Source organism: Rhamphochromis longiceps, linkage group LG18 (assembly GCF_057381845.1).
Source record: "Rhamphochromis longiceps isolate RC_006_pf linkage group LG18, R_longiceps_female_GT1.1, whole genome shotgun sequence".
NCBI classification, from domain to species: Eukaryota; Metazoa; Chordata; class Actinopteri; order Cichliformes; family Cichlidae; genus Rhamphochromis; species Rhamphochromis longiceps.
In genome coordinates, this window is record NC_140574.1 from 15,534,245 (window position 1) to 15,558,978 (window position 24,734).

Sequence of the window (24,734 nt, forward strand, 5' to 3'; positions counted from 1 at the left end):
AGAAGCTTTAGAAGTGCTTAACTTTTATCTGCATGGGGCACTGAGAAATGGCTGGGGCCATTTGAATCGGGTTAATAGGACAATATTACAACATTTTTCTTAAACTAATGGATGCAAATGGTAAATTCCCACTGGCAATTAATAAGTAACTTCAGCCTATTTCCCATCGAATTGCCTCAGCATTCATTTCATGACTATATCTGTGCAAAGTCATCCTTCACTGCCAGCTCCTAGTGACTCTCCTCTTTCTATCAGTGGCTGTATGGATTTTTTCCAAATGATAAATTGGACACAGGGAGCCGCTGAGGTGTGACCAGGTGTCAAAGGGGTATAGCTTTTTTGTCTTAAATGGTCCTAATTATGCTGAGGACCTTTAGAGCTGTTCCAATAGGCGCTGATAAAATGTTGTGGGATGTAACGCTACAATAATCAATGAAAGTAATGCAAAGCCCTCTGCATTAAATGTTTGTATTTTTTAAAGTAAAGTTGCTCCCTTATTTCAAAATCGACTGCATAAAATAAAATAGTCACGTTTCAGTGCTTCAGAGTTGCATCAGTGTTTGTCTGTCGTTCACCTTCTCTCTTTTGACTGAAGAAACGCACCGATTGTATCCCATCCATCACTTCCATCCATCCCTCCTCCCACTCTTCAAACCCAGAATCGAGTAACGGTTAATTTCTTATCCACTCTCTCCTTTGGCACCGTGGAAGGCAGAAACTTTGCACCGCATAACGCAGACTGGCATCTTCCTCCAAGCGATTCCAAACGACTGATGCTCTTTCACGCGTTGAGAAAGTGGAGATGAACCAGTTCGACGCTTAAAGAGAGGCATTAAAAAAAGTTGTGGATGGTTACTTTCGCGCACAAATATTTAAAGGACTATTTTGTCTCCATAAGTTGCAGGGCTGTGCAGGAGCAGGTCAAATTCTTCCCTCAGCAAACCTATCCTCCGCAGGCAGGCTGGAAGACCATCCACCCGGGAGATCACAGCGAATCCGAAGAGCGCAGATGATCGCATCTGGTGTTTGTGGCGTCGCGCTGGTGCTGGGGTTGGTGGTTCTGATTCCGGTGGTGGTGAACTCCGCCGGAACTCCTGCCCGCTATGAGATGCTCGGATCCTGTCAAATGGTGTGCGACTCCCACGGGACCGCAGCTACGGCTACAGCCAAGGCAACCAACCCGATCAAAGACAACCGCCTGGTTCAGTCGCTTCCCACGTTCATTCAGGGTCCTCAAGGAGAGCCGGGACGCGTCGGGAGGATGGGTCCCAGGGGTCCGATGGGCGAACCCGGGCCACCTGGACCTGCCGGTCCGCTCGGGGAGAGGGGGCCACCTGGCCCTCCGGGTCTACCGGGGGCACCGGGAGCGAACGGGCCAAACGGTGCCATCAGTGCAGCCACTTACAACACCGTCCCCAAGATAGCCTTTTACGCAGGACTGAAGAAGCAGCACGAGGGATATGAAATACTGAAATTTGACGATGTTGTTACAAACCTTGGAAACCACTATGATCCCTCTAGCGGGAAATTCACCTGTTCGATACCGGGGATTTACTTCTTTGTTTACCATGTGCTGATGAGAGGCGGGGATGGAACAAGCATGTGGGCTGACCTCTGTAAAAACAACCAGGTAGGACAACTCACGATTGCTTTATAAAAAAAAAAGATAAAAAAGCTTGATTATTTTGATATTAGTTTGCTTGCAAAAAAGTAGACTTTTTGAGATTTTTACGCACAAGTCGCAGAGCGACACTTCCTGGGTATTGTGAAACAAACAAAGTTACGTGAGGGATTTTTAAAGCTTCAAATCAAGATAAGACGTGGAGCTGTCCGCGGTTCTGATTTCGAAACGAAGCCGTTTCACAAACTGTCACATTTGCCTTTCAGGTGAGAGCCAGCGCCATCGCCCAAGACGCCGACCAGAACTACGACTACGCCAGCAACAGTGTGGTTCTTCACCTGGAGCCCGGGGACGAGATTTATATTAAGCTGGACGGCGGAAAGGCGCACGGGGGCAACAATAACAAGTACAGCACCTTCTCCGGCTTCATGTTGTACGCTGATTGAAACACGGACAGATCTGCTGAAGAGACGAGAAAGAGAGAGAGAGAGACTGGGAGGATAAAAGAGCTTCTCTGCATATAGCTTGCTTCACCGCTCGTGCTCAGTTCAATGTCAGCTGGATTATTAGGGGCAGAGCTCACCGTTTCTATAACTCAAACAGAATCAGCAGTGATGTGGAGGAGGTCATGCAAAAACAGAAAACTGTGCTGGGCAATAGCGACGAGCTGACAGTGTAATTACAAAACCAAAATAACAGTTTTAATTTGTACAGCACCCACTTGTACCCTTGTCACATTGATTAGTGTTGCTCGTGCTCCCTGAATGAAATGTCGTGCTTTATGAATTAAGTTTGCAGACGGTAGCTCGTGTGGTTACACATGTCCCTGTAGATGGAAAGTTTATAATGTGATGACTCACCTATAGGTGCAAATATGATATTATATATACATATATATTCACATGACCGCTTACAGTGCTGTTAAATCATTTGTGTGCTTTATTTAAAGGCAAAAAAAAGAGTCACAGTGGGTGAAATTTGGATGAAAATGTTGAAAAGCTGTAGTTATGCATGTTTAATCAAAATGACGTTTTAACACTGTGCAACATTAGGAGACTTGACAAGAAAAAACTGTAAAGGGCCATTCGTACTGATGCACGAATTCATCAGTGTAACTCGTTTTTCTTGCGTGTGTCAACGTGGCATCTGGTTGAGACAACATGGTGGTCTGGTGGTTAGTCACAAAACTGGACAGCCACCGCTGACAGAAATGTTATATAACGCTCATCAATCTGCTTGCTGATTATTAAACTCCTCCAGAGTCGACTGTCAATTCAGATGTAAAATGTAGTGCGGTATTAAATTCTCACGCTCACTTTGTAATCCTCCCCAGAAGATTAATCAAAGTTAGATGGTTGTTCACGCCGCACAGTCAGCTGTGGCGATCGCACCATTGATCATGTGGCGAAGTCACCCTGCGAGGCCACCTGTTCCCAGATGAGAGGAGAACATGTCCTTCATCCGGGCCTGCCAGCCAGTCAGCCTCCCATAGACACGCAGACACCCACCGAGGGGCAACAGGACAACTCATCTAACACAGCCACATTGTGTCAAGAGCAGAGCAGCATACTGATTAGTAATGCGCTCATTATTTCCCTTCCATATAACGTGTTTGCATAAGTGTCGCCTACGAATACAAAGAGAGCAGCTATGACATTGAAATTACAAATAACAATAAAAAAAATTGAAAAAAATCAATTAGCACCGTGTTTGTGAGCACCTGGAAATATTTATCTTGGATTGCAATCACACTTCTACTGACGAGCAAAAGATTTTCTCGTGCCATAACAGGCACCGTGACCCTGCAAGGCCTCCTTTATTAATTTGCTTACAAAGTGAATCATGTATAATCACAAATATTTAAACAAAGAGAACATGTTTTGCACTAAAAGAGCCTCTATAAAAATCCAAAAGCCTGTAATTATTTTCCTTTGAAATATAATGGACGTTTTATTTTGCTGAAAACTGTGAAATTAAAGAAAAATTTACATACAACGGTGGCAAGCCCGTTGCTATATGAGCCCAAGAACACATTAATGCATGATCGTGATCAGTATTCATTACGAGTCGTCATCAGAAGACGAATAATAGCCGGGTGAATTCGCCCTCCTCGCGCCTCTATTTTTTTAATTATTTGAAGGTCAACCAGCATTTAGGATTGTCGATAAGGATCTTGTCCACCTGGTGCTGCGATATGCCCCTCGTCAGCATCTTTGGCACGATGTTCTTCAGGATGTGAGAGTAGCCGTGGCCGCCGTACTTGGTCAGGCGGTTCTTGGTGTGGATGTCATGAGCGATCACGATCTTGTCCTCATAGCCCTCCTTCACCAGAAACGCCAGGCTGAACACGAGAAAACAGTGGGGTGAAAAATGAGGGGCCTCGGTCTTTTAGCCTTCATTCATATATAGGAACAACATATATACATGAGCATAACTTATTCAGCTCTCTTAACGTTATGGGAAATTTGTGTTACTTTAAAAAACAACTACACGATGAGCTCTTCTTTATAGTGAAAGTAAAAGATTTAAGGTGGAGTTAAGCTCCAAACACAAGGATTTCTATTACTGGACTGGACACGGATTCCTGGAGGTTTCAAAATAGTGAACAACACGCACACACAGAAGAAATCCTTACTCACGCTTTCACTCTCTGGCTGTCGCTGGGCATGTCCACGTCCAGGTTGTACGGATAGTTCAGCATCTCAGTTCCAAACAGATCATACTCCAGGTAACTCCCCAACTTAGCAAACTCCAGCAGCTCACCTTCATCCAATATCGTCCTTTTAAAAAGGCCAAAATAAAGCTGATAGTTATGATGCTTTGTTTGGAAAAACGAAGCTGTTGCAAAGTTGCTTTCCAGATAATGATGCATGGCAGATCAGAAAAAAGATGGCGCTTTTTGAAATTTGAATTATCAATCCATGAAACCTGTTACCACTGATATTCATTCCTATTCTTCTGTAATTTGGCACACCTCAATCACTTTCTCCTCATTTCCCTTCCCTAATGAAAAGGCTTCTTGTAAGGCTGCTCAATTAATCGAATTTTAATCACGATTACGATCTGGGCTTTCAACGATCATTAAAAATGACTGAGCCGATTATTAGCCCCTCCCTCATGCTTTACTCTCGCGCTGCTCCATGTGGCAAATCAAGCGCACTGCTCTGCATTTCGAACACGCGTCACAACAATTAAGAGGACCCGAGGGAAGCTCGGAAAGCTAAGCAGAAGTTATTTGGAGAGGAGTGGACTGCCGTTGGTTGAAAAGAGAGGTAAAAAAAAAAAAACTTAAGTGGTGTGGAAACATTATGGCTTCGCGGAGTCAGACGTGGATCAAGTAGACACAGTGTGTAAACTTTGCTATGGTGTCGTAGCTGCACCACAGAGCAACACTGCAAAGTTCACATTTTTCATTTATTTCTTATATTGCAAACATTTGCACTGTTATCAGTATTTGCACACTATTTTATATTATTTTTTAAAGTCATTATTCAATACATTGTTATTGTTAACCCTTTAAAGCCGGTCAGAGCAGCATGCTCGTTTTGTGTAACTATTTTTAAATCCCTGTAGAACCTGAACGCTAAGCTAGCACAATAAATTTTTTTCCATATGAAACCAGAGGAGTTGTACGTACTTCTTATGCCATCAGCTTGTCCTCGGTCACGGTTTCCTTCCACATATAGCTTTGCAAAAATTGCATAAAAAGAGCTTGCAGGAACAAAAACATAATATTCCAGAAACACGCTTTGCCGATCCGATCAGCTGTTCTTAACACTTCCCACATTGAAAAAGACAACGTGAACTATCGCAAGTGACGTCATTTTTGCGGAAAATGTAGTTTTTTACTTGTAGGCCTTAGAACTCGAATTGCACTGCTGGAAATAGTTTATTTTGATGCACATTCTTTGCAAATTTGCATCATAGGATTGTTTTTTTGTTTTTCCTGCAGTATATAAAAATTGCTGTATCTCCAAAAATAAAACTATGAAGACACTCACAATAAGTTTCCTGTTGTTGTAAACTATTTTTTGCAACTTTTTTGTATTTAAAGTTTTGAGGGATAAACCTCTTAAATTTCTCCAAGTAGAAATATATATGTAAAAAAAAAAAAAAACGATTTTCAATTTTTTTTGTAATTTATTGCACTTTTTTGCAATTAATGTAGTTACTAAGGACTTAATGCATACACATTTTTAAAATATGGGCTATAACAGTTGTATTGATGTATAGCAACTTGAAATGCTCCAACAAATGGCACTACAGCATGTAAAAAAATAATATAAGCTCTGGCGGACGAAATAAATATCGTCAAATAATCGTGATCTCAATTTCAGTGAAAATAATCGTGATTATCATTTTTGCCATAATCGAGCAGCCCTAGCTTCTTGACATGCTCCCCTCCACTGAAACCATTTCTGATGAGGCTTCAGTGAACAGAAGGACCAGATGCATCTCTGAGGTCCTGTGTCAGACTTTTGTTTGATTTTTTATTATGTCTTAAGTTCATGACTTTCACATCTTGTTCATCTGCTGTACATAGCACTTCCACTTCTTCAGTTTCCTAAAGATTTTTTAAGATTCACTGCACATCATGCTGAGATATTCAAAAAGCTATCAGTTTTAGGCTAAGGGCAACCTTGTTTGTGTAAAAATAATACATTGTGCCTATCAAACTGTTTTATTTTTGACATTTTCATAGGTTCAACTAAAAAAGTTGGAACAAATTATGTGTTTTTGGCGGCTCACAACAAATCCTAAAGATACAATTTAAAACTGGATCTTTGCTAAGTTGCATGTTATACACATACAACACTGATTCATCCCTTAATTTAGATGGGCCCGTGTTAAGTAGTTAAAAAAGCATTCCTCTAAATATGGTCAGGTATACATATAAAAGGTATAAAATTACTGAAATAGCAGCCAAAGAAAAAGAAATGAGGGGTGTCTCAGGACTTTTTGGCCAGCTGTAACTCAAGTCTGAGAACCAGAAAGCCTTCAGCAGCTAAAAATTAGGAAATATGGAGCAAACAGCATCATTTCAAGCAGTCACTGGCAACACAGTCTCACGAGCCTGACCAAGGACACCAAGGTCCAGGCTTTTTCCCCTTCCATCTGCTAAATCACTAAAATGTATTAAGATACTGAAATAAAAAATGTTTCAAATTAAATGTCAGAGAGGGCACGTGTCACAGGAAATTGTGTGTTTGACAGGAAAACGGCGCCCTAATTTTCGCTGTATCTTAATGACTTTATTTTAGTGACATCTCACCTGTCTAGGTGAGACATAACAGTTTTGCTGATGTCACCCCCGGCCTCCTGGAGTATCCGAACGATCTCAGCTGGAGCGGCGTGATCCCGGCCAGGATGGATGATAACAGGACAGCCCAGCTGAGCCTGAGCGTGCGCCGAGGCTCGCAGCACCTTAGTCTCGCTCTCCGTGATGGGCCAGCTGGTGCCGATCTCACCGATCACACCGCAACGGATGTCTGTGCCGTCAGCGCCGTGAAGGACCTCACTGATGATGATGTCTGTAAGCTGAAGGTCAGGAAATGAGGAGCTGGCGTGTGTTCATTTATTGAGAATACGTTTTCTAATTTCCCTCTTTCCCTTTACTAAGGATTGAAGGAGATGATGAAAGCATAGTTATAGTGTGTCTAAATATCGCTGAGTACGGTATTCTCAGGGTCATTCTCAGGTGTAGCTACCAAAAGACTAGACAACGTTGTCAGAAATCCATTCAAATCAATCAAAAGGCATGAAAAAAAAATCCTCACATACTGAAACAAGCATGCTTAAAACTTTCTAACAAAGGTGTGTGAGCTCCAAACCCCACCACAAACTGGGACGCACCTTCTCCACACTCATTCCTTTGGTGGCCTCAGAGTGGGTGCAGTCCACGTAGTACCCTGCACCTGCAATGATGTGGACCCCGGTGTCCTTGGCCAGCTGTCGGAGGGTGGGAAGGTCCCGTTCGATTCCAGTGGTGGTGTTCTCCACTATCGTTCCCCCGCCGGCTCTCCTGTAGGCCAGCAGCTCGTCCCGCACAGCGGCGGTCTCCTGCTTCAGGAGCAGGTTCTCGGGGGAGCTGTACGGGTTTTGCCTGAGCCAGAACATGTGCTGCATCTGAAACGGGTTCTCTGCCACTGCCTCGTCTCCTGGGGGAGGGGGCGAGAAGCAGCACTCGAAGCTCATGGTCAGGTGCTCGTGGGTCATAGTACGGCCAAGCTGGTCTGGATCTACTAAACCCAGCACGGTCTGGACCCTCCCGCTCAACTCAGACATGATGCTATGAGGAGTGTTCAAGATTTCCCACAGCCTGAAAAGACATACAGTATCATTTTTTATTTATTTTTTACATCTATTTATTTTTTACATCTCTCAGACAAATATTTCAGTTTTTATAGAAAGATCATTGAGATAATTGAGGAATTTGGTCATCCCATGACTGTAAAGCAGAGCTGCTCCTTCTTAAAAATGACATTAGCTACAGTTTCATGTCTGCACCCACGAGGCTTCTTTTCAACATAAAATAGCAACTCATTTAAAAGAATCTCAAACTAGTTTTTACCTCGATATGACGACGCTGTACATGCCTTGCAGATGTAGCCATGATTTACACAGGGGGAAACAATTATCTGATCCCCAGCTGAATTTGAAAGTTTGCTCACTTCCAAAGAAATGGGAGTTTCCCCTCAATGACCTCAATGTGCTTGGTGGTATGTTTTGGATCATTTTTATGCTGGATGACCCATCTTCAGTGTTCTTGCTGGGAAAAGGAGGTTTTAGTCCAAGATATTATGGTGCATGGCCCCGTCCACTGACGTCCAAATTAATTTATAATTTATAATGCGATGTGATCTTTTTCTAGATCTTTGGTTGACATTCTGTCTCGCTCTATTAAAATGAAGCTTCCATTTAAATTAGAGACTGTTCATTTCTTTGTAAGTAAACAAACTTATACATTTCTGAGGGTCACTGACGTTGCTCAGCTTGTGAACACAAACAGCAGGCATCTTTCATTCCCGCCTTTGGCTGCAGCAGGTCTGCTTCTTTCAGCTTCTGTTATCGACTCAATTCCTCATATTTATTTAGGATTACTCATAGACTGTATATAAGAGGATTACCCACGACCCTTTACATAAAACATGATTTAAACCAGCACTGAGTAACAAATGGGCCCCTGTAGACCTGTCAATGTTTGCCACTGTCATCTGTTAGCAACTCCACCCTCTGAATGTGCACGCGCGGAAGACCTGAGCTGACCCTGAGAGCTGTTGTAGGCTTGACAGTCGCCGTCACGTGACCGCTGAGCCTGGTTACCGATCAGTGAAGCCAAATAACAACATCCATCCTTTGTTTTATAGTTCCCGTGTAAAGTTTCGGCCGTGCCGTGCAGCACTGTTACACATCAGACACATGTGTGAGTGCGTGTGTGTTGGCAAAAAGACAACGCATTCGCTCACTCTGCTGACTTTACAGTGCATACCAGAGCGTAGGGTTGCCAACCGTCCCTTAAAAAACGGAATCGTCCCGTATTTAGAAACAAAAGTACACGTCCCGTATTGAGCTAATAAGGGACGCACTTTGTCCCGTAATACAGTGAGAATCAAAAGTAGTCTATAAATGTTTATGGAATTAACGCTTTGTTTGAAAACATAATTCCCAGCCCCTCTCCTGCTTTGTGACCAATGAGCTGACAGCACACTTATGACAATTCGAGTATGACAATTCAGATTACCGCTCATCTCATTGGTCGAGGAAAGGTCGCTTATGGAGAAAATACCGGAAGACAACAGATGACCACAACAAGAAGCATGGCCAACAGGGAAACAAACGCCGACACTGCGGTGCAAGTCTCGGACGACAGTACACCTAAAGCTGGGCAGACACTGCGATTTTTTCAGTCACGTTATTCAGCTCCTGCTCAAACTGCACGATTGACTCACAGGGGTTAGAAGTTGGTAGGTCACGATGCAGGGTCTCACACTATACCGCCCGATGCTCTGATGCGACCCGAGTGCTCACACTGTGCCTCCATAACATGAAGGTTATAACAGAAAATCTGTCGCTCTCTCTCACTGTCTTTCACTCACACAGACACACCACCACCATCAACTTTGCTAAATTTCTAATGAAAAACATTGATCAGGCAGCTGTGAATGAGCAGCAGTGTAAATCCAACTGTTTTCACGGTTGTTGTGGTCGTGATAATTTTGTGAGGCCACATCGAAAAGGCTCGGATGAGCTTTCCAAAGTTCTACAAGTTGTGCCTCCATCGCTTGTGTCCAGATCACACGCCGCACAGCTGTGCTGCTCCGTCTTTTTCACCGACGTTTACCTGTTTGCGCGTGAGCAGTGTGAGCGGCTCACGAGCGATTGATGATCGGGAGCTGCTCGAGGTGTTAATCGCTTCTCGTTACCCCACGTATACTACACGACGCACGATGAAGACCAAAATCGGGCCGATCACCAAATCGGTCGCATGACTCAAAAATCGTCTCAAAATGGGCCAAAAATCGCACAGTGTAAGCCCAGCATTAGAGCAGCAATGTTTGTTCGCCCAGAGAAAGAAAAAAAGGCTGCGAAAGTACAGGGAGGAATGGGAAAAGGAAAACACTGGGCTGGGAAAATGCACGATAACGCCTATAAAGCGCACTGCACTGTGCCGGAGCACTTTTTCCATAGGCATGCTTCTAGTGGTGGGCACATGAAGAACATAAGGGGCGTGAAAGCTCGGGGAACCCTTAACCAATTTCTTGTCCACCAGGCCACGGCAGAAGCAGATATGGCATGTAAACACTGGTTTGTTTTTTAAACCCTCTGGTTAAGGTTAATAACTGCATGTGCAGTGAATATCAGCGCTATGTGGCCAGAAGTGTGATAATATAACTTATTTTGTGTAATAAACAACTGCAAGGATAGATGATTACAACAAATAGATGACTAATACATAAAAGTAATACATAGATGAATAATGATGATGAGTTAAGATGCGTAATCATGGGAACAAGCGGGTTTACAAACAGGAGCAGCTGATTAGCATTAGAAAAGCTGAAATAATACCTCAACTGAAGCCAATTGTACTAAATGCACTATATGTGCACTGTTACAAGAATATTTTTGTTGTATTGCTTTCTATTAATTTATATAATTTTAAGTTAAGCAGGACAGAGTTCTTTTAAAGAAAGATTTACTTATATTCTCAAAAGTTAAGCATGACAGGCTTCTGTTTAAGAAAGAGACCTGTTTTACTGTGTTAATGTTGTCATTTTGAGCTAAAAATAAATAGCTAAATGATCATTTGTTTCCCATATGGTCATATCACAAAGAATATGCATCTGCTTAAATCAAATTCAAGTCAAATGGTTAAAAAAATAATTTCACACACAAAAAAAAGAGCTACCACACTGGGAAGGGTGAAGACAACTGGGTTGCCCGGCCCTGGCCACGAGGTGTCCCTTATTTATTTTTCAGGGAGTTGGCAACCCTACCAGAGCGGGACCTTTGGACTGGCAAGTACAAGCCCCGAGCCACACTTTGAAAAGTTGCATTTACTTACTCAAATCTTTGCTGTATGCTCGATGAAAAAAACCCTTCAGACCAGCACTGTACGCGTTAAGTTGTTGCTCTACTGGAACAAAGTAAAACTGCTTCTCTTTAAATAATGTGCAGCGGAGTCAGACCTGCAGCAGTATATTTAGGGGATTTAAACTTTCACCGAGCTTTAGAATAAACTGTAAGACAAACAGTCTGCTAGACCTTGTTTCTGCTCACTTCAGCCCACCTCCTCCTTCAGCCGAGTACGGATAGCTGCTTTGACAGGTTAGCTGAACGCCTTCGGTGATCATCGCGAGACATCGCGAGAATACGCTTCTTGTAGCATATAACAGGGAGAGCAACAAAGTTTGTTGAAATATAACGCCAAATCACAACAGCGGTAACCTCGGTGCGCTTTATTTTGTAAGGTAGATCCTTCAATAATACAGAGAACACCCCCAACAATCAAGCAACACCCTGGAGCAATTAATTTATTGTAATTTTTTGTATTGAAGCAGCTATCTTCTATTTTTATTTTATTTTATTTTTTACATCCATCCAACTTTTATCTGATCAGGTAAGGTTAACTCAGAGGTTCCCAAAGTGTGGGGCCCGCCCCCTAGGGGGCGCAGTATGAAAAGGAAAAAAAAAACACTTGGACACTGCTAGCATAATGGACAGGTCTTTTGACGGGGCTCCCACACAAACGCAAAGCAGGAGATGAAGCATAGCCAAATATGTTTTCAAACAAACTTCCTTCTAAGCCAAAGACTAGAAAATATGGTGAAGCATATCTTCCCTTTGGCTTCACCTGCACAAGTGCCAAGGTAGGTCTCCCCTGCAGAATTAGTTTTCTCTGTCGGGAGCACGCATTGGGTTCTCCAAATCACGGACAAACAGTATCCCACATTCTTGATTTTTAGTTCACAAACACTTCTTGTAACCACTAACTACTCTTGACATTTTGGAGATGTTAGCTCTTTATATAATAAAGTTACAGTGGGATACAAATATTATCAGACTGATCCTGCTGTAATTTGTTCCCCCGGTTCAAATCACAGACAAACAGCATCCCATCCCACAGTTGTTTATGTTTTTAAACCCATTTTGGACAGAGATTTAAAAAAAAAATGTATTGATAGCAATGTTGAATATTATTACACAGGAAAAAATCAACTACACGTAAAATAATTACACCGTGACACCTCTGCCTTTCTAAATGGAGGGACAGTAACTGCGAGTGTATATGTAAGCATGTAAATACTGCAGATAGTCAGATTAACAGTATTTTGTCTCTATCTGCCATTCTGCAATTCATCTCATGTAAATAACGTGGCAACATGTTACCAATTTCAATGGAATTTGGAAACAAAATATGGGTGTGTGTGTTGTTGGAGGGTGTGTTTTTTTTTGGGGGGGGGGGGGGGGGTTACAACATTTTTCTTGTAAAACAAAGGGGGGCCCAGCAAAAAAAAGTTTGGGAACCACTGGGGTAACTAAAGCTCATCCCAGCTTATTGTGAGCTGGACCTTAAAAAGACTAATCAAAAGTGTTATTAAAACACTTTATAAACCTCTTATAGATGGCGATTAATGAAATGTTAACACCAGTTTATTTTGAAAGCATGAGCAATTTAACAGATTTATTCACGTAACCACATCAAATGGGAGGACATATGAAGATGATGCAGGCTTCGGCAGACAGACTGTGACTCTTTCTGTTTGCTCTTCACTCAGCAGATGGTCTCCACAGCAGCATTTGGTCTGCTGGTGCAGGGAACTGCCCTGTGAGCACTCACCATAGCTCTGGCCGTCCCTGCAAATGGTTTGGCTAAATCACATGATGCAGGGGCCCGTGGCATCCATTTGTCAACAAGATGACTCCATAGATCAGAATGATAACATATGGGACTGGGTTCAGTTTTCATGTTCAGAGTGAATAAATGGCCATATGGCTGTGGTGGGTTTTTTGTGTTTATTTTTTCATTTATTTATTTTTTAAGCCCCACGGCAGACTGGCAACCTGTCCAGGGTGTATCCTGCCTCTCGCCCTAAGACAGCTGGGATAGGCTCTCCGCTGCGACCCTGACAAGGATAAGCGGAAAAGGATGGATGGATGTTTATTTTTTTGTCTTGCTCTAACCCAACTGTGGTTCAAACAGGATTGTTTAGGTTTTATTTCATCACCTCTAGATCTTTGTTCCACTTGAAGTTGAAGTTGTGTCCTTTGGACTAAAAATTGTGGAAACCCCACTTATTTTTATCTATTTCTATCACGTTTTATTTCTCTATCTTCCTTAGTTTACTCTGTTGTCTATTCATTAGCATTTAATGAAATGAAAACTCTTAACAATAAATAAAGGAGAAACATTTTGACTCAGTTTTACTCCCCAAAACAGGCACTCAAAATGAGACCAAAATACACGACAAATCGCAGAAATATACAAAAATGAACCTTACACAAAAAAGCACTTATATATATATTTAAAGAAAATCAACCAATATTACTTATAGTAAGCTGAGAAACAAAATCAATGCTGCCAGCCACCGTGACAGCAACTACATAAGCACATAAAATAATCAGGCAAACTAGCAGGAATACAGAATAAAGGTAGTGAGTCAAAATATAAGGATTTTTCCAGTGCTGTTACTCATGAGCCCATACCATACCACTGCAGGGTTCCTCATTACAAGAGAAGATGTCACCTCCCGTTCATCTGCATGGATGACATATTTCTGAGGGTCATAACCAGAGGGAGATTCTCTGGCATGAGTAAAACCATCTCTCATGTGGACTTATACTTCCCGAGGCCCAGCTCAGCCTTTAACAAGCATTTAAAATAGATATATAGTTTGATTTTATGGAGATAATGTTCTTTTTGGGCAGTTGTTCAGTCCTGATCAGAACCATCAGATTTGAAAAGTAGAGTGCAGACTGTTCTTTTTCCAGTTTGGAATGATTGTACAGCATACATCTTTAATCACATGAATTGGTTTGAATTTGTTTAGGATTTTCTCTAATCCACACAGCGTCCAGACCATACACCTCCACTAATATTTGGTCAAATGTCCCTTAGCAAGTTACAACTTGAAAAGACGCTTCAGGCATAACTGTGGCTCGATATTTGACAATTCTTCTTGGCAGAATTGGTAGAGTTTAAATCAGTTTGAGGCAGATTTTAAGGATAACCTACACATTTTCAATAGGATTGCACTCTGGGTTTTGGAAAAGCAATTCCATCAGCTTAATGTTTGGCTGCTTTATCCATTACAAAACCAGTTTTGATGCATTTTCATGCAGTGCTTTATTTTTTTGGTCAGCATCCCCTCAGTCCATGGTGAAAACTCTCCTCACTGTGGACAGTGACAATGGTGTTCCAGCAGTTTCCAGTTCATGGCAGGCTTGAGTCTTGGTGGCTCTTTGGTTATTCCTGAACATCCTAACAAATTTCTGCTCATCTGAGGGTGACAGTTTGGATCTTCTTCCAGACCATGGCAAAGTGATGACAGATCCAAATCACTTCTACTTATGTAAAACAGTTTGAAAAAATGATCCTGGAATCTGCAGTTGTTTAGAAAATGCTCAAAGAGACCTTCCTAACTTTAAATCTACAGTTATCCTTCTGACGCTTTCACCAAGTTCCTTGGACTTTCCCATTGTTATGGGTAATTGGTCAATCCAGTGAGTGCTGTCAACATCACATATTAAAATATTAATGTGATTTTTACCCGGTGTGGATAAAAGAAAATCCAAAATAAATTCAAATTTGTGCCCCCAGTTCTTCTTTGTTTTTGTTTTTAAGTCATTAAAGATGCATGCTGTATAATATTTCCATCCTGGAAAAGGTTTTTTTTTTTTTTAAATCACTGAAAGCCCAAACTTACCACTGCGTTCGCGCCAATGAATAGTGTATGGAAATGTATTCCCTATCTTATTTTCATTTCTCCTTTTTTCACTGTAATTTAGATATAAATTCAAGATATGATTGCGCATAACCTAAAATCATTACTGTGACTGCTAAAAACCCTCTGAGACTGGACTTCAGGCAGCACGTCGAGCAGAAAATAGAGCAAACGTTGTGCTCTGGCGCCCTCTGGAGGCAAATTAAGCAAACATCAATTGTAGTTTTATGTGAAAGGCAAAAGATAAAATGCTTTAATCGTTTTAAATACCCGCTGTTGTCCACTGATGTAAGTGAATATACACATAGGTGTACTCTTGCCTGAGGGGGGGACTGTGGTTCTTTCAGTCAATAACTCTGATGTGAATGACAATAAAAGCTGTGGCCGCCTGATTGTTGTTTCTGGTCTGTGTCACATTTTCAGGCTGGTTAGGCTGACCAGTGCTTCAGGCTCTGTGAATCAATAAATTAGTGTCAAGAAATAAAAGTGAGACAATGCATTATGAGGACAATGAACTGTGATGTACCGCAAAACTCACCCTCAAGTAGCTACAAAATTCAGGCAGAGGCAGAGATTTCTTGATGGTCCACAGACAAGAAAATGTGACTGAACACTGACCTTCCATTCAGGTTTTATTCATTAAGATTGTTCTATCATTTAAAAGACACATCCTCATTATGCCTTTCTTCATGCCTGGTTTGATTTAATGGCAGGAAATACATAAATCCAACTAAAGTAGAAGAGAAAGTACATCTATAAAAGATTCACCATACAGCATCTGAAACACTGGATATCAGTTGAGTATCAGCTACAGCTTACGCATTAATAAGTCACTGTAACAGTCACCACTCATTTGTGAAGGCTTTCCACAAGATCTTGAGCTCTAGCTGCAGGGCTTTTTATCCATTACATCATCAGACGCATCAGTGAGCTCAGTCTGATGTTGGCTTGTTAAAGCATGGCTCGCAGTGTACTTTATATTTAAGTGTATTGTGGTAGATGTGCATGCCTCAGGGTTGTGTGCATGCTCTTGGTTCTTTGTTTGCCAAAGAAAGTCAACTCTTTTTTTTTGAAACGAACCGCTTTTGTGTGCAGGAACACTTGAAACAGGAGATGTTAAAGCTCAGTTTGAGATCTTTTTCAGCCAGAGGGCCCAAAAAAAGAAAAAAAGAGATAACTGAAGTGAAATATAGTACCGAGTTATGTTAAATTTCCTGAATCTGATAAACACGACAGACTGTTTAAAAAAAAAACCAAAAAAAAAACGGCTGTGTGCCCACACAGACAGTCAGAGAGAGTCCATGTTTCAAAAAAGTTTCTGTTGGAATCCAATTAAATATGAGTCCAGACTGGAGATTCAACATAATGCTGCTTTTACTGATTTTAGGGGTTTTGTTTTCTTTTAGGGATAAAGAGATTTAAACTTGAAACACAATATTGTGTAAAATATTAATACAAGCAATCATTTTAAATCATCATGATGCACCGACTGTTTCTTCTTGCACTGTGCGATGGGACGCTGATTAGAGGTTTCTAAACTCCATGAAAATGTACTTTCTTACTATAAATCCCAATCGATTTCTATGGGCCATGAATTTTGCATAAAGCATCATGCTAATCCTTTCATCACAGGTCGACATGACAAGTTGATGGTCTTCAAGTTGCTTCTTATCATGTGATCTCCAATATAAAAACCAACTGGGTAAACATCCTTCCAGTTCAGCTTCTGGAGCAAAAAAAAAACTTCATAATGGCTCCGAAAGCTTTGGTTGTGGTTTGTGCTCTGTTTATGGGAATGTGCATCATCACAACAGGAAGACCTGCAGTTGCAGCACACGCCTTCTGCAAGATTATCTGGTAAGAGTTAATTTATCCATGACTAGACAGACTTCAGATTTCCTTCTTTTAGCCAACAGTGATTGATAGATAGATTACATGATAGACTTTTTCTTTTTTTTATTCTGTGCCCAGGTTATTTGGAGTCCTGTGTGATAAAGTTAGCCTCACCATTGTGACACAGATTAAAGCCATGGGTTCATACAAGGTCAGAAGACTGCTAAAGTATTGTGTTCTTTTTGTAGGGTGAAATAAATATTTATAAATAAAAAAACATTTGACTGAATTTCCATTCCAGCTGGGCCCTGTGACTCCATTCCTAATCCAGGCCACACTTCTGCACTCGGTCAGGTCGAGAGCGTTAACTTCACCATGATCTCCACATCTATGAGCCTGGGCTGCCATGTAGAGGTAAAAGATGTTTTCCTCCACCTGATCAACACCTGATCAACACAAGATGATCTCTGACTTAACTCTGGTGCAAAATGTGCTAAACATGCTTGTTTTGATTACTGATCAGGGTTAATCTGTGTCTGCATTTTGGTACAGCTTGTTTGACAATGGCACTAATTACTGCAATCTGCACAATGGAATACAAGGCACGTTTTCACACACTCTGACTGGATTCATTCTTACGCTAATATTAAGCTCTAATGTTTCTTATACGCAAAGAAAACCTTCCACACAAAGAAAATCCAGTTAGAATCCAAACCTATGATGTGTAAATGAGTTCGGTAACTGTCTGTCTTACCTTTTTGTCTCCTATCTGGATAGGAAGTGGACTTACCAAAGCTCCAGGCTTTATTGAGTTCACTAATGAGTGGCTCTGCCTCAGATTTGGAGTCTCTGCCTGCAAATAATCAGGAGATTTAAAGTGATCTGTCACCGTAACTGGAATTTCTGACAATATTTCAAACAATAAGAAGAGGTTCACTGAAATCAAAGCCACCGTTTCTGCGTTAGCAAGGGAACTTCTTCTCTGAATGGTTTGGTTTTGAGTAATCTGTCTCAGCTCATTTTTGCATTTTCTGCTGCAAATATGTGTGATTTTATTTTTAAAAGTTTCATCTTATCCATCTATATTATACTTATTTTTCACTGAAAGATGACAAATGTTCCAAAAATAAGAATTCAAATGTGCCAGCATGAACTTACTTGGAGCACAAATCAGAAGCATGATAACACAAGACCTCTTTATCACATTCATAAAAAGAGGTAATAATAGACTAACTGCCTTAAGTGGCAAACAAACACCTTACTGACAATAAACAATAATCCTTTATTCTATATTTTCATTCAGTTTTAATTTAAGGCATATAAAATCCAGAGCGTTGGTCATTTTGAATATATTAAAAACCTTAAATGTTGTAAATAAATAATAGTAAAAAACAAACACAAGACCATTAACAGACTTTTTTCCCCCCCACCTACAGCATGCTGTGCTCTGACTCTCACAGGCTTCGGGTCATGCTGAGCAGATTTATTGGATTTTCTTTAAGAACAGCTCAGTTATTAGCCTCACAGAGTTGGGGTTCACAATTATTAAGAATTATTGACAACTCGTAGTTGAATTTCAGTAAACACTGTTATCATTTGCTTGATTTTGCAAGTCTTGACTTCATCGTCTGTGTTTTCTCAGCGGCGTTGTTTTTCTTTTTTTGCTTTTTTTCTGTTAATCTGATAGCAATCAAGCATCAAATCAAACGTGCTGGCCTGCAAAAGCCGCCTGGTCAAAAGTCAGAACAGCAATCTTAGTTGGTCACAGCATGTAATATTCTCATCTCTTATCTTCTCTTCACTTCACTAAACTGTGAACGGGTTCGACGAGAGGTCGCCCGACAGCGACTATAAAGTGATTATACACATAAAAGCGTAGGAGCGCAACACTCTGACTTTGTCATGCAAGCCACAAGATTCTTGAGCAGTAGGAAAACAACCGGTCATGGTCGGTTTCATTTGTTTTCCTTATCAGAAGAATTCTCCTCTGCCTTCTGGCTGAACACAATCAGGAGGCAGTTAGTCAATCTGATTGGTGTATTATTGTTGCGAGATCAGGTTTTAAGGAGGAGGTAATATGTTGTTACAGGCTCGTAGATCTTCACTGCAGTGTCAGTGTCTTCATTTATCCAGGCAACCAGAAAGCAGCCAGCACTCCAAACCTGAAATGATTAGCTGATCAATGAGGTAGAAATTTGGAGAAAAAAAAATCAGTGCGAGTTTTTTCTTCAGTTGGTTAAAAGTGCTGTCAAAAAAGGTTGGGATCAGCTTGTCCTTTATGTGGAATAAAGCTGAATTACCCCGTTTATAATCCAACCATGTGTAAAAGTATACTCCGTGTTCCACTCCTTTTGACCTTTTGACAAAACTTTTCCCCCCATTTTGAAATAACGATCTTGAGAAATGTACAAGAAATAAAATTCACTTGGGTTCGATGTTTATGAGCACTATTGACTTGAACTGGAACAGAAAAGTCAAATTCTCAGCCCAGAGGATATTTGGGCTTTCTGGTGATTTATTGGTTTGAGATTGTGGTTTAAGGGGCATAAAATCTGATGTTTTACTGATATTTTCATTACTAGTACATCCCTACTGTACAATGCAGTTCGGTCTGTTTGTGCTGTGGGCAAACTGATATACTTAATCACTTAGAAAGGGGAATAAATACAGGTGGTGCAACTTGTTTAAATAGATATGATGTGTATAAACACTGTATTTTTATATACATCAAAACGCATTTGCATTTACGTATGACTGAGAAACCACATATGCAACCATAGTGAAAGTTATGGTTGTATATTGTATGTCCACTGAACAAGTGGATGAGAAAGAAGTGGCAGGCCAAAAAAACAACAACAACAAAAAAAAAAAAACCCACTGCAGTGGCTGAGCATTATTTGAAAGTCACGTGCTTAAGAAATAGGGGGGGAAAAATCAGAACCTCAGAGATGTATCTGAGGCCCTGAGTGAAGTGCTTTAATGGACCCTTCAGTTGGATCAACTGAAGGGTCCATTAGAGCACTTCACTCTCATACTGCAGGCTTACTTGTTGTTCCTAGAGTATTTAAAAGCAGAATGGGAGGGAGAGCCTTCAGTTTTCAGGCCCCTCTTTTGTGGAGGGGTATTGAGTGTTCCTTCTTGAGTCACTTGTCTCACTGTCTATGTGTTAATAGACCTCCCTCTAATGAATCATACTTGTTATTAAGCTCAGTCTCTCTCCCACAGCATGTCTTTTGTCCTGTCTACCTCCTCTCACCCCAACCAGTAGCAGCAGATGGCCCCGCCCCTCCCTGAGCCTGGTTCTGCTGGAGGTTTCTTCCTGTTAAAAGAGAGTTTTTCCTTCCCACTGTCACCTTGCTAATAGGGGCTCATACGATTGTGAGGCTTTCTCTGTATGTATTATTGTAGGGTTTGCCTTACAATATAAAGCACCTCGAGGCGATTGTTGTTGTGATTTGGAGCTGTATAAATAAAATTGAATTTAACTGATTTGGACTATTTACTACAGAAATGTTCTCAGTAGAAAGGAGACTGTTTCATTAAGGAAAGGTAACAGGAGGAAAATACTGAGGTATGACAAGTTACACCTTAAACATCATACATTTGACAAAATGAGTCAGGTTTACAGAGCATAGCTACGGATCCAGATCTCACATCAGCGCAGATTTTAAAATTGCACTTTTTTTAAAAAAAAAGTGCAATGCTCTCATCATAAGTAAATGAGGCTTCTTACTAAAATCAAATCAATGTTTATGGAAATTATTTTTCCATACTGTAATACTTTCATGATGGTTCCCAGTTGATTTTGTGGCTCAGGAGGTCTATTAAGAAGGTCAGCAGTTCAATCGCTGCTTCCCAGTCAGCATGCTGAAGTGTCTTTGGGCAATGTACCAAACTCCAAATTGCCTCTGATGCTTCTATCAGTGTGTGAGTGTGTGTCTGAAAGATAAAGTGTGTATGCATGAAAGCAGTGTGCAAATATGAGCAGCAGTATGCACATTCACATAAGTCATTCCTGTTTTATAAAAGATACTCACCTGTCAGCCAGTTTTAGAGGCTGCGGTGGTTGGGGCCACTGGATATGAGAATACGAGAGAAGCAGGATGACCCTGTATAGGAAGAAGGTTAAAATAATAATGTTTTATGTCCTATTTACTTGATTTAAAGGACTGACTTTTAAAAACACTGCCACCACCTGTTTTTTACAGTTTATCTGATCATTGCATTGTCTGACCTTTGGGTGAACTTACTGGGATGTCCACTCATAAGAAGATTGGCAGCAGTCTGGAATGTTTTCCACATGTGAATAATCCTTCTCAGTGTATAATAAAGAACTTCAAAATGTGTTGGAAATGACCTTATGACCCTTTCCAGATTGCTGGGTAAAAACAGTTGCTTAATGTCTTTCCTCCTTGGCATTGTGTTACTCTCCTCCTCTCCTTTCAGACCAGCCAAATGCCAAAACTTCTGCTTTTATATAAGCTGCTGATGTCCTGGCTGTTACTTACCCTCTTAACGCCATTGGAAGCTGTAATGGTATGTTTAATTTTTGACACTCTGCTTCTGAATTCTGGCTTCATGTTTGTTGAATAAATATTGATGTAATGTAATTTTTCCTGTGTTCTGAGGATGTATTTAAATTTTAAGATGAGATTATTTTTATGCCATTTTATGTAAAACCTTTGAACTTTTTTACCATGACTGTACAGCGATTCACCTGGAAAAAACAAACAAACAAAACAGGACTGTAAATCACAACTAATCATAAATGGTTGTTGCTATGTCATGTGATTACTGAATCGCTCACAATTAAATGTGTCACGTTCAGACGTCCTGTTTGAGAGAAGTAAGGCAGTGGCTGTCTGAGCCTCACGGGTACTGCTCCACTTTAACTGCATGATGAAATCATGTCCTCTCCTGTCCTCAGCACTATCAGCCATCGCCGCGGCTTAAACGTGGCCTAAGAGTAAATTTAATCAGGATATTCTCATTTGCCCAAGTCAAACCACAGCCGACAGTGACTAATGTGAAAACCCAGTTCTACTATCCTGTATTAATCCACACTGTGAGGATCAGAAGAGGGCAGTGACAGTCTGCTTTTGTAAAGATGTAAAGAGATTTACAGAAATCTCTTTACATTGAAGAGATTTTATCGGTTATTTAAGTCAATTTAAATACTTAATGCTCAACCTGTAGAGCCTCATTGAAAATAAACAAAAGAAGATTAGACCAAGTAATTTCTTCTCTGTACTTTATCAGGCTTTTCAGGTGGCAAGTTTGTATCCCAGGCAAAACCAGTAGTTGGTTAATGCCATGAAGTCCAATGCAGAGGTGAGTTCACTTACTAGAATCAAAATGAATTATTTAGGATGTTCCACCTTCTTCCAAATAATCAAATAGTATGTGTTTATGCAAAAAGACCCTGGCTAGTACTGACAGCAGGTTGGGCACGTTGCTGTAACTTTGGCTGTTATTAAGAATGCTGCTGAATCCATAAGAAGTAGACTGGGCTTGGAAAGTCATTCAAGTACATAAACAGATCAATACAGAACTCGTACGCATTCGCATATCATAGAGGCAAATTAGAGCTTCCTGGTAGGTGGAGTTAATTATTACAACTGGGAGCACCTGGCCAGTCTCCCTGGGCATCTAAAAGTTTGTTTGGTTGGCTGCGGCCTGGTTATTTTAGGTTTTCCTCACACATAACACTCTGCACCTAACACTCACTCACTCCTCCAACTGCTGACACACTGGTGAAACTGACGAACGCATGTTATGAACTTCATTATGATTTATGATTAATAAAGGGAATCTCCCAATATTTGTTTAGGAAAAAACTGACATATAACCAACACCAACCAAACACACAGATACTCAGCTCAAAGAAATTGTTAATCTGTTTCAGCTGCTTTGGTGTTAATGGAATAAAAGCAGGTGCACTAGAGGGGCAACAATGAGAAAACCCCCTAAACAGGAACAGTTTTGTCTTTTCCGACTGTTTTTTTCACTAATTTTTCATATGACTAGGCTCAGTATCACTTCTACTATATAGCATGAGGTGATACCTGGACCTTGCTGAGGTTGCACACATCGTCTAACTCCTCCATCAAAATGTACCATCGCCAGAAACATGGAGTTCCTTTTGGTGAGCTGCACAAGGCTGTAGAGGGTCTGGTATCTGCTCCTTTGTGCAAGGAGGAACAGGATGAGCACTTCCAGAGACAGATACAGACTTCATGAGGTTGGCCTGAGGACCTGATGTCCTCTAGTTAGGCCCTATGCTCACTGCCTGGCATTGTGAAGCCCAATTAGCATTTGCCGTAGCAGATTTTCAGGACCACCGCTGGTGCCCTATGGTTTTTACAAATGAGAGCAGCCATGACAGGCATTATGTTATGTGTTATGTTATGTTATGTGATGGTCTTGGAGACATATCCATGGAGGGATGCATACTAAGCAACAGGATCCTGACTGCCATTAGGTATCAGGATGAAAGCCTTGGGTTCCAGCTGGTGCCCAGCTATGCCCGTACTCATGGCGAGAGTATGCAGGCAGTTCCTGAAGGATGAAAGAACTGATCCCATTGATTAGCCCCACGCTCGCCTGACTTAAGTCTAATAGAACACCCCTGGGACATTATGTTTCAGTCTGTCCGACGCTGCCACGTTGCACCAGCGAGCCCTGGTCCAGATCTGGAAGGAGATCCTCCAGGATACCATCTGTCGTTTCATTTCCAAACATTGTCAGGCAGGAATTCAGACAGAGAGATATCCTTTTTTTTTAAAAATTTTTCCTAACATGCTACCCAGTATCTATGTCTGTAATGATATCCAACATGCCTTCTGTTCTCAATGAGGTCTGGTGTGTTTTTAAAATGTTTCTTTATTTTTTTTAACATCACTACAACATCAACAGAGAAATCATCATTTAGACAGACTGGTTCGTTCGTGGGGTGGTTTTGCAGTTACAGGCACCTCCTCTCATTTATGTCTTTCTGCCATCACTTTGCATTTTCAGGCATGACCTAAAAACAAACAAGCCTAACAGCAAAATTTGTGCATGAGCAGCTTTTGCATCTTAAAGTTTTCCTCAGTATTTTGAACACATTTTTGTCATTTTATTTTACTGAGGCGGAGCAGTTTCCCATTTCCATGGTATTAGCACAGAAAGAGCAAATTTATCATGCCAAAGACATGCTACTAAAATTAGCTCTACACATAAAAATACATTTATTTGCTCCCTTTTTTCTTTAATAATCTGGATGTGTAAGGCATGAGAAGTGTAAAGGATCTATTGCTCAGGTGAAACTCACTTTGCACTGTTGCATTTAAAAAGAATGGGTTGTCAGGCTGTGTGTGTTTAAAAAAAGATCCCATCCCAACTGATTTACAGGCTCTGGGTCTGTGTTGTAATGAAAGGTGGCCCTGCTCTGTCATCCTTGTGTAGCAAGTGACGCAAATATTGCTTTTTCTAATTAGACGTCTTAAACATCTTTGATAAGGGAAAACGACATGCAGGTGACTGGCGTAATTTTTTAAAGCTCAACAGTTACACACAGCTCTCACAGCCATGTTACTGTTATTAAGACCGATGTGTTAATAAAAGCTTCAGTGTAATGAACGGAATTAGAGCCATAACTATCTCTGAAGGCTACATAGCAACGTGGTAGAAATTTGGCTGCAGAATTCAACCCTCAGTATGTTGTAGTGCTTGGAGTAAATGTTTCCAGCCTCAAAAAGTCTGGTGAGTCCAAGAGAAACAGACTGTGCCAAATTAAAATGCAATTAAAATGCAAGTAAACAGGATTTCTAAAGGATACATGCTGCTGAGTTTTATAT

At 40.9% G+C, this 24,734-nt stretch overlaps 2 protein-coding genes across 2 annotated transcripts; one reads left to right on the forward strand and one right to left on the reverse strand.

Annotated features, from left to right (window-relative positions):
• Positions 1-756: 756 nt before the first annotated feature.
• On the forward strand, positions 757-2,389 carry c1ql3b (complement component 1, q subcomponent-like 3b). The gene is made up of 2 exons (XM_085389475.1): positions 757-1,630; positions 1,888-2,389. The coding sequence occupies exons 1-2, from the start codon at positions 1,010-1,012 to the stop codon at positions 2,065-2,067; spliced, it is 801 nt and encodes a 266-aa protein (XP_085245601.1). The 5' UTR covers positions 757-1,009; the 3' UTR covers positions 2,068-2,389.
• A 244-nt stretch (positions 2,390-2,633) lies between these two features.
• Positions 2,634-11,429, reverse strand: pter (phosphotriesterase related). The gene is made up of 5 exons (XM_085389474.1): positions 11,184-11,429; positions 7,475-7,940; positions 6,894-7,159; positions 4,261-4,401; positions 2,634-3,962 (listed from the first exon to the last, which is right to left on the reverse strand). Exons 2-5 carry the CDS (start codon positions 7,904-7,906, stop codon positions 3,752-3,754), a joined length of 1,050 nt encoding a protein of 349 aa, XP_085245600.1. The 5' UTR covers positions 7,907-7,940; positions 11,184-11,429; the 3' UTR covers positions 2,634-3,751.
• Positions 11,430-24,734: the final 13,305 nt, after the last annotated feature.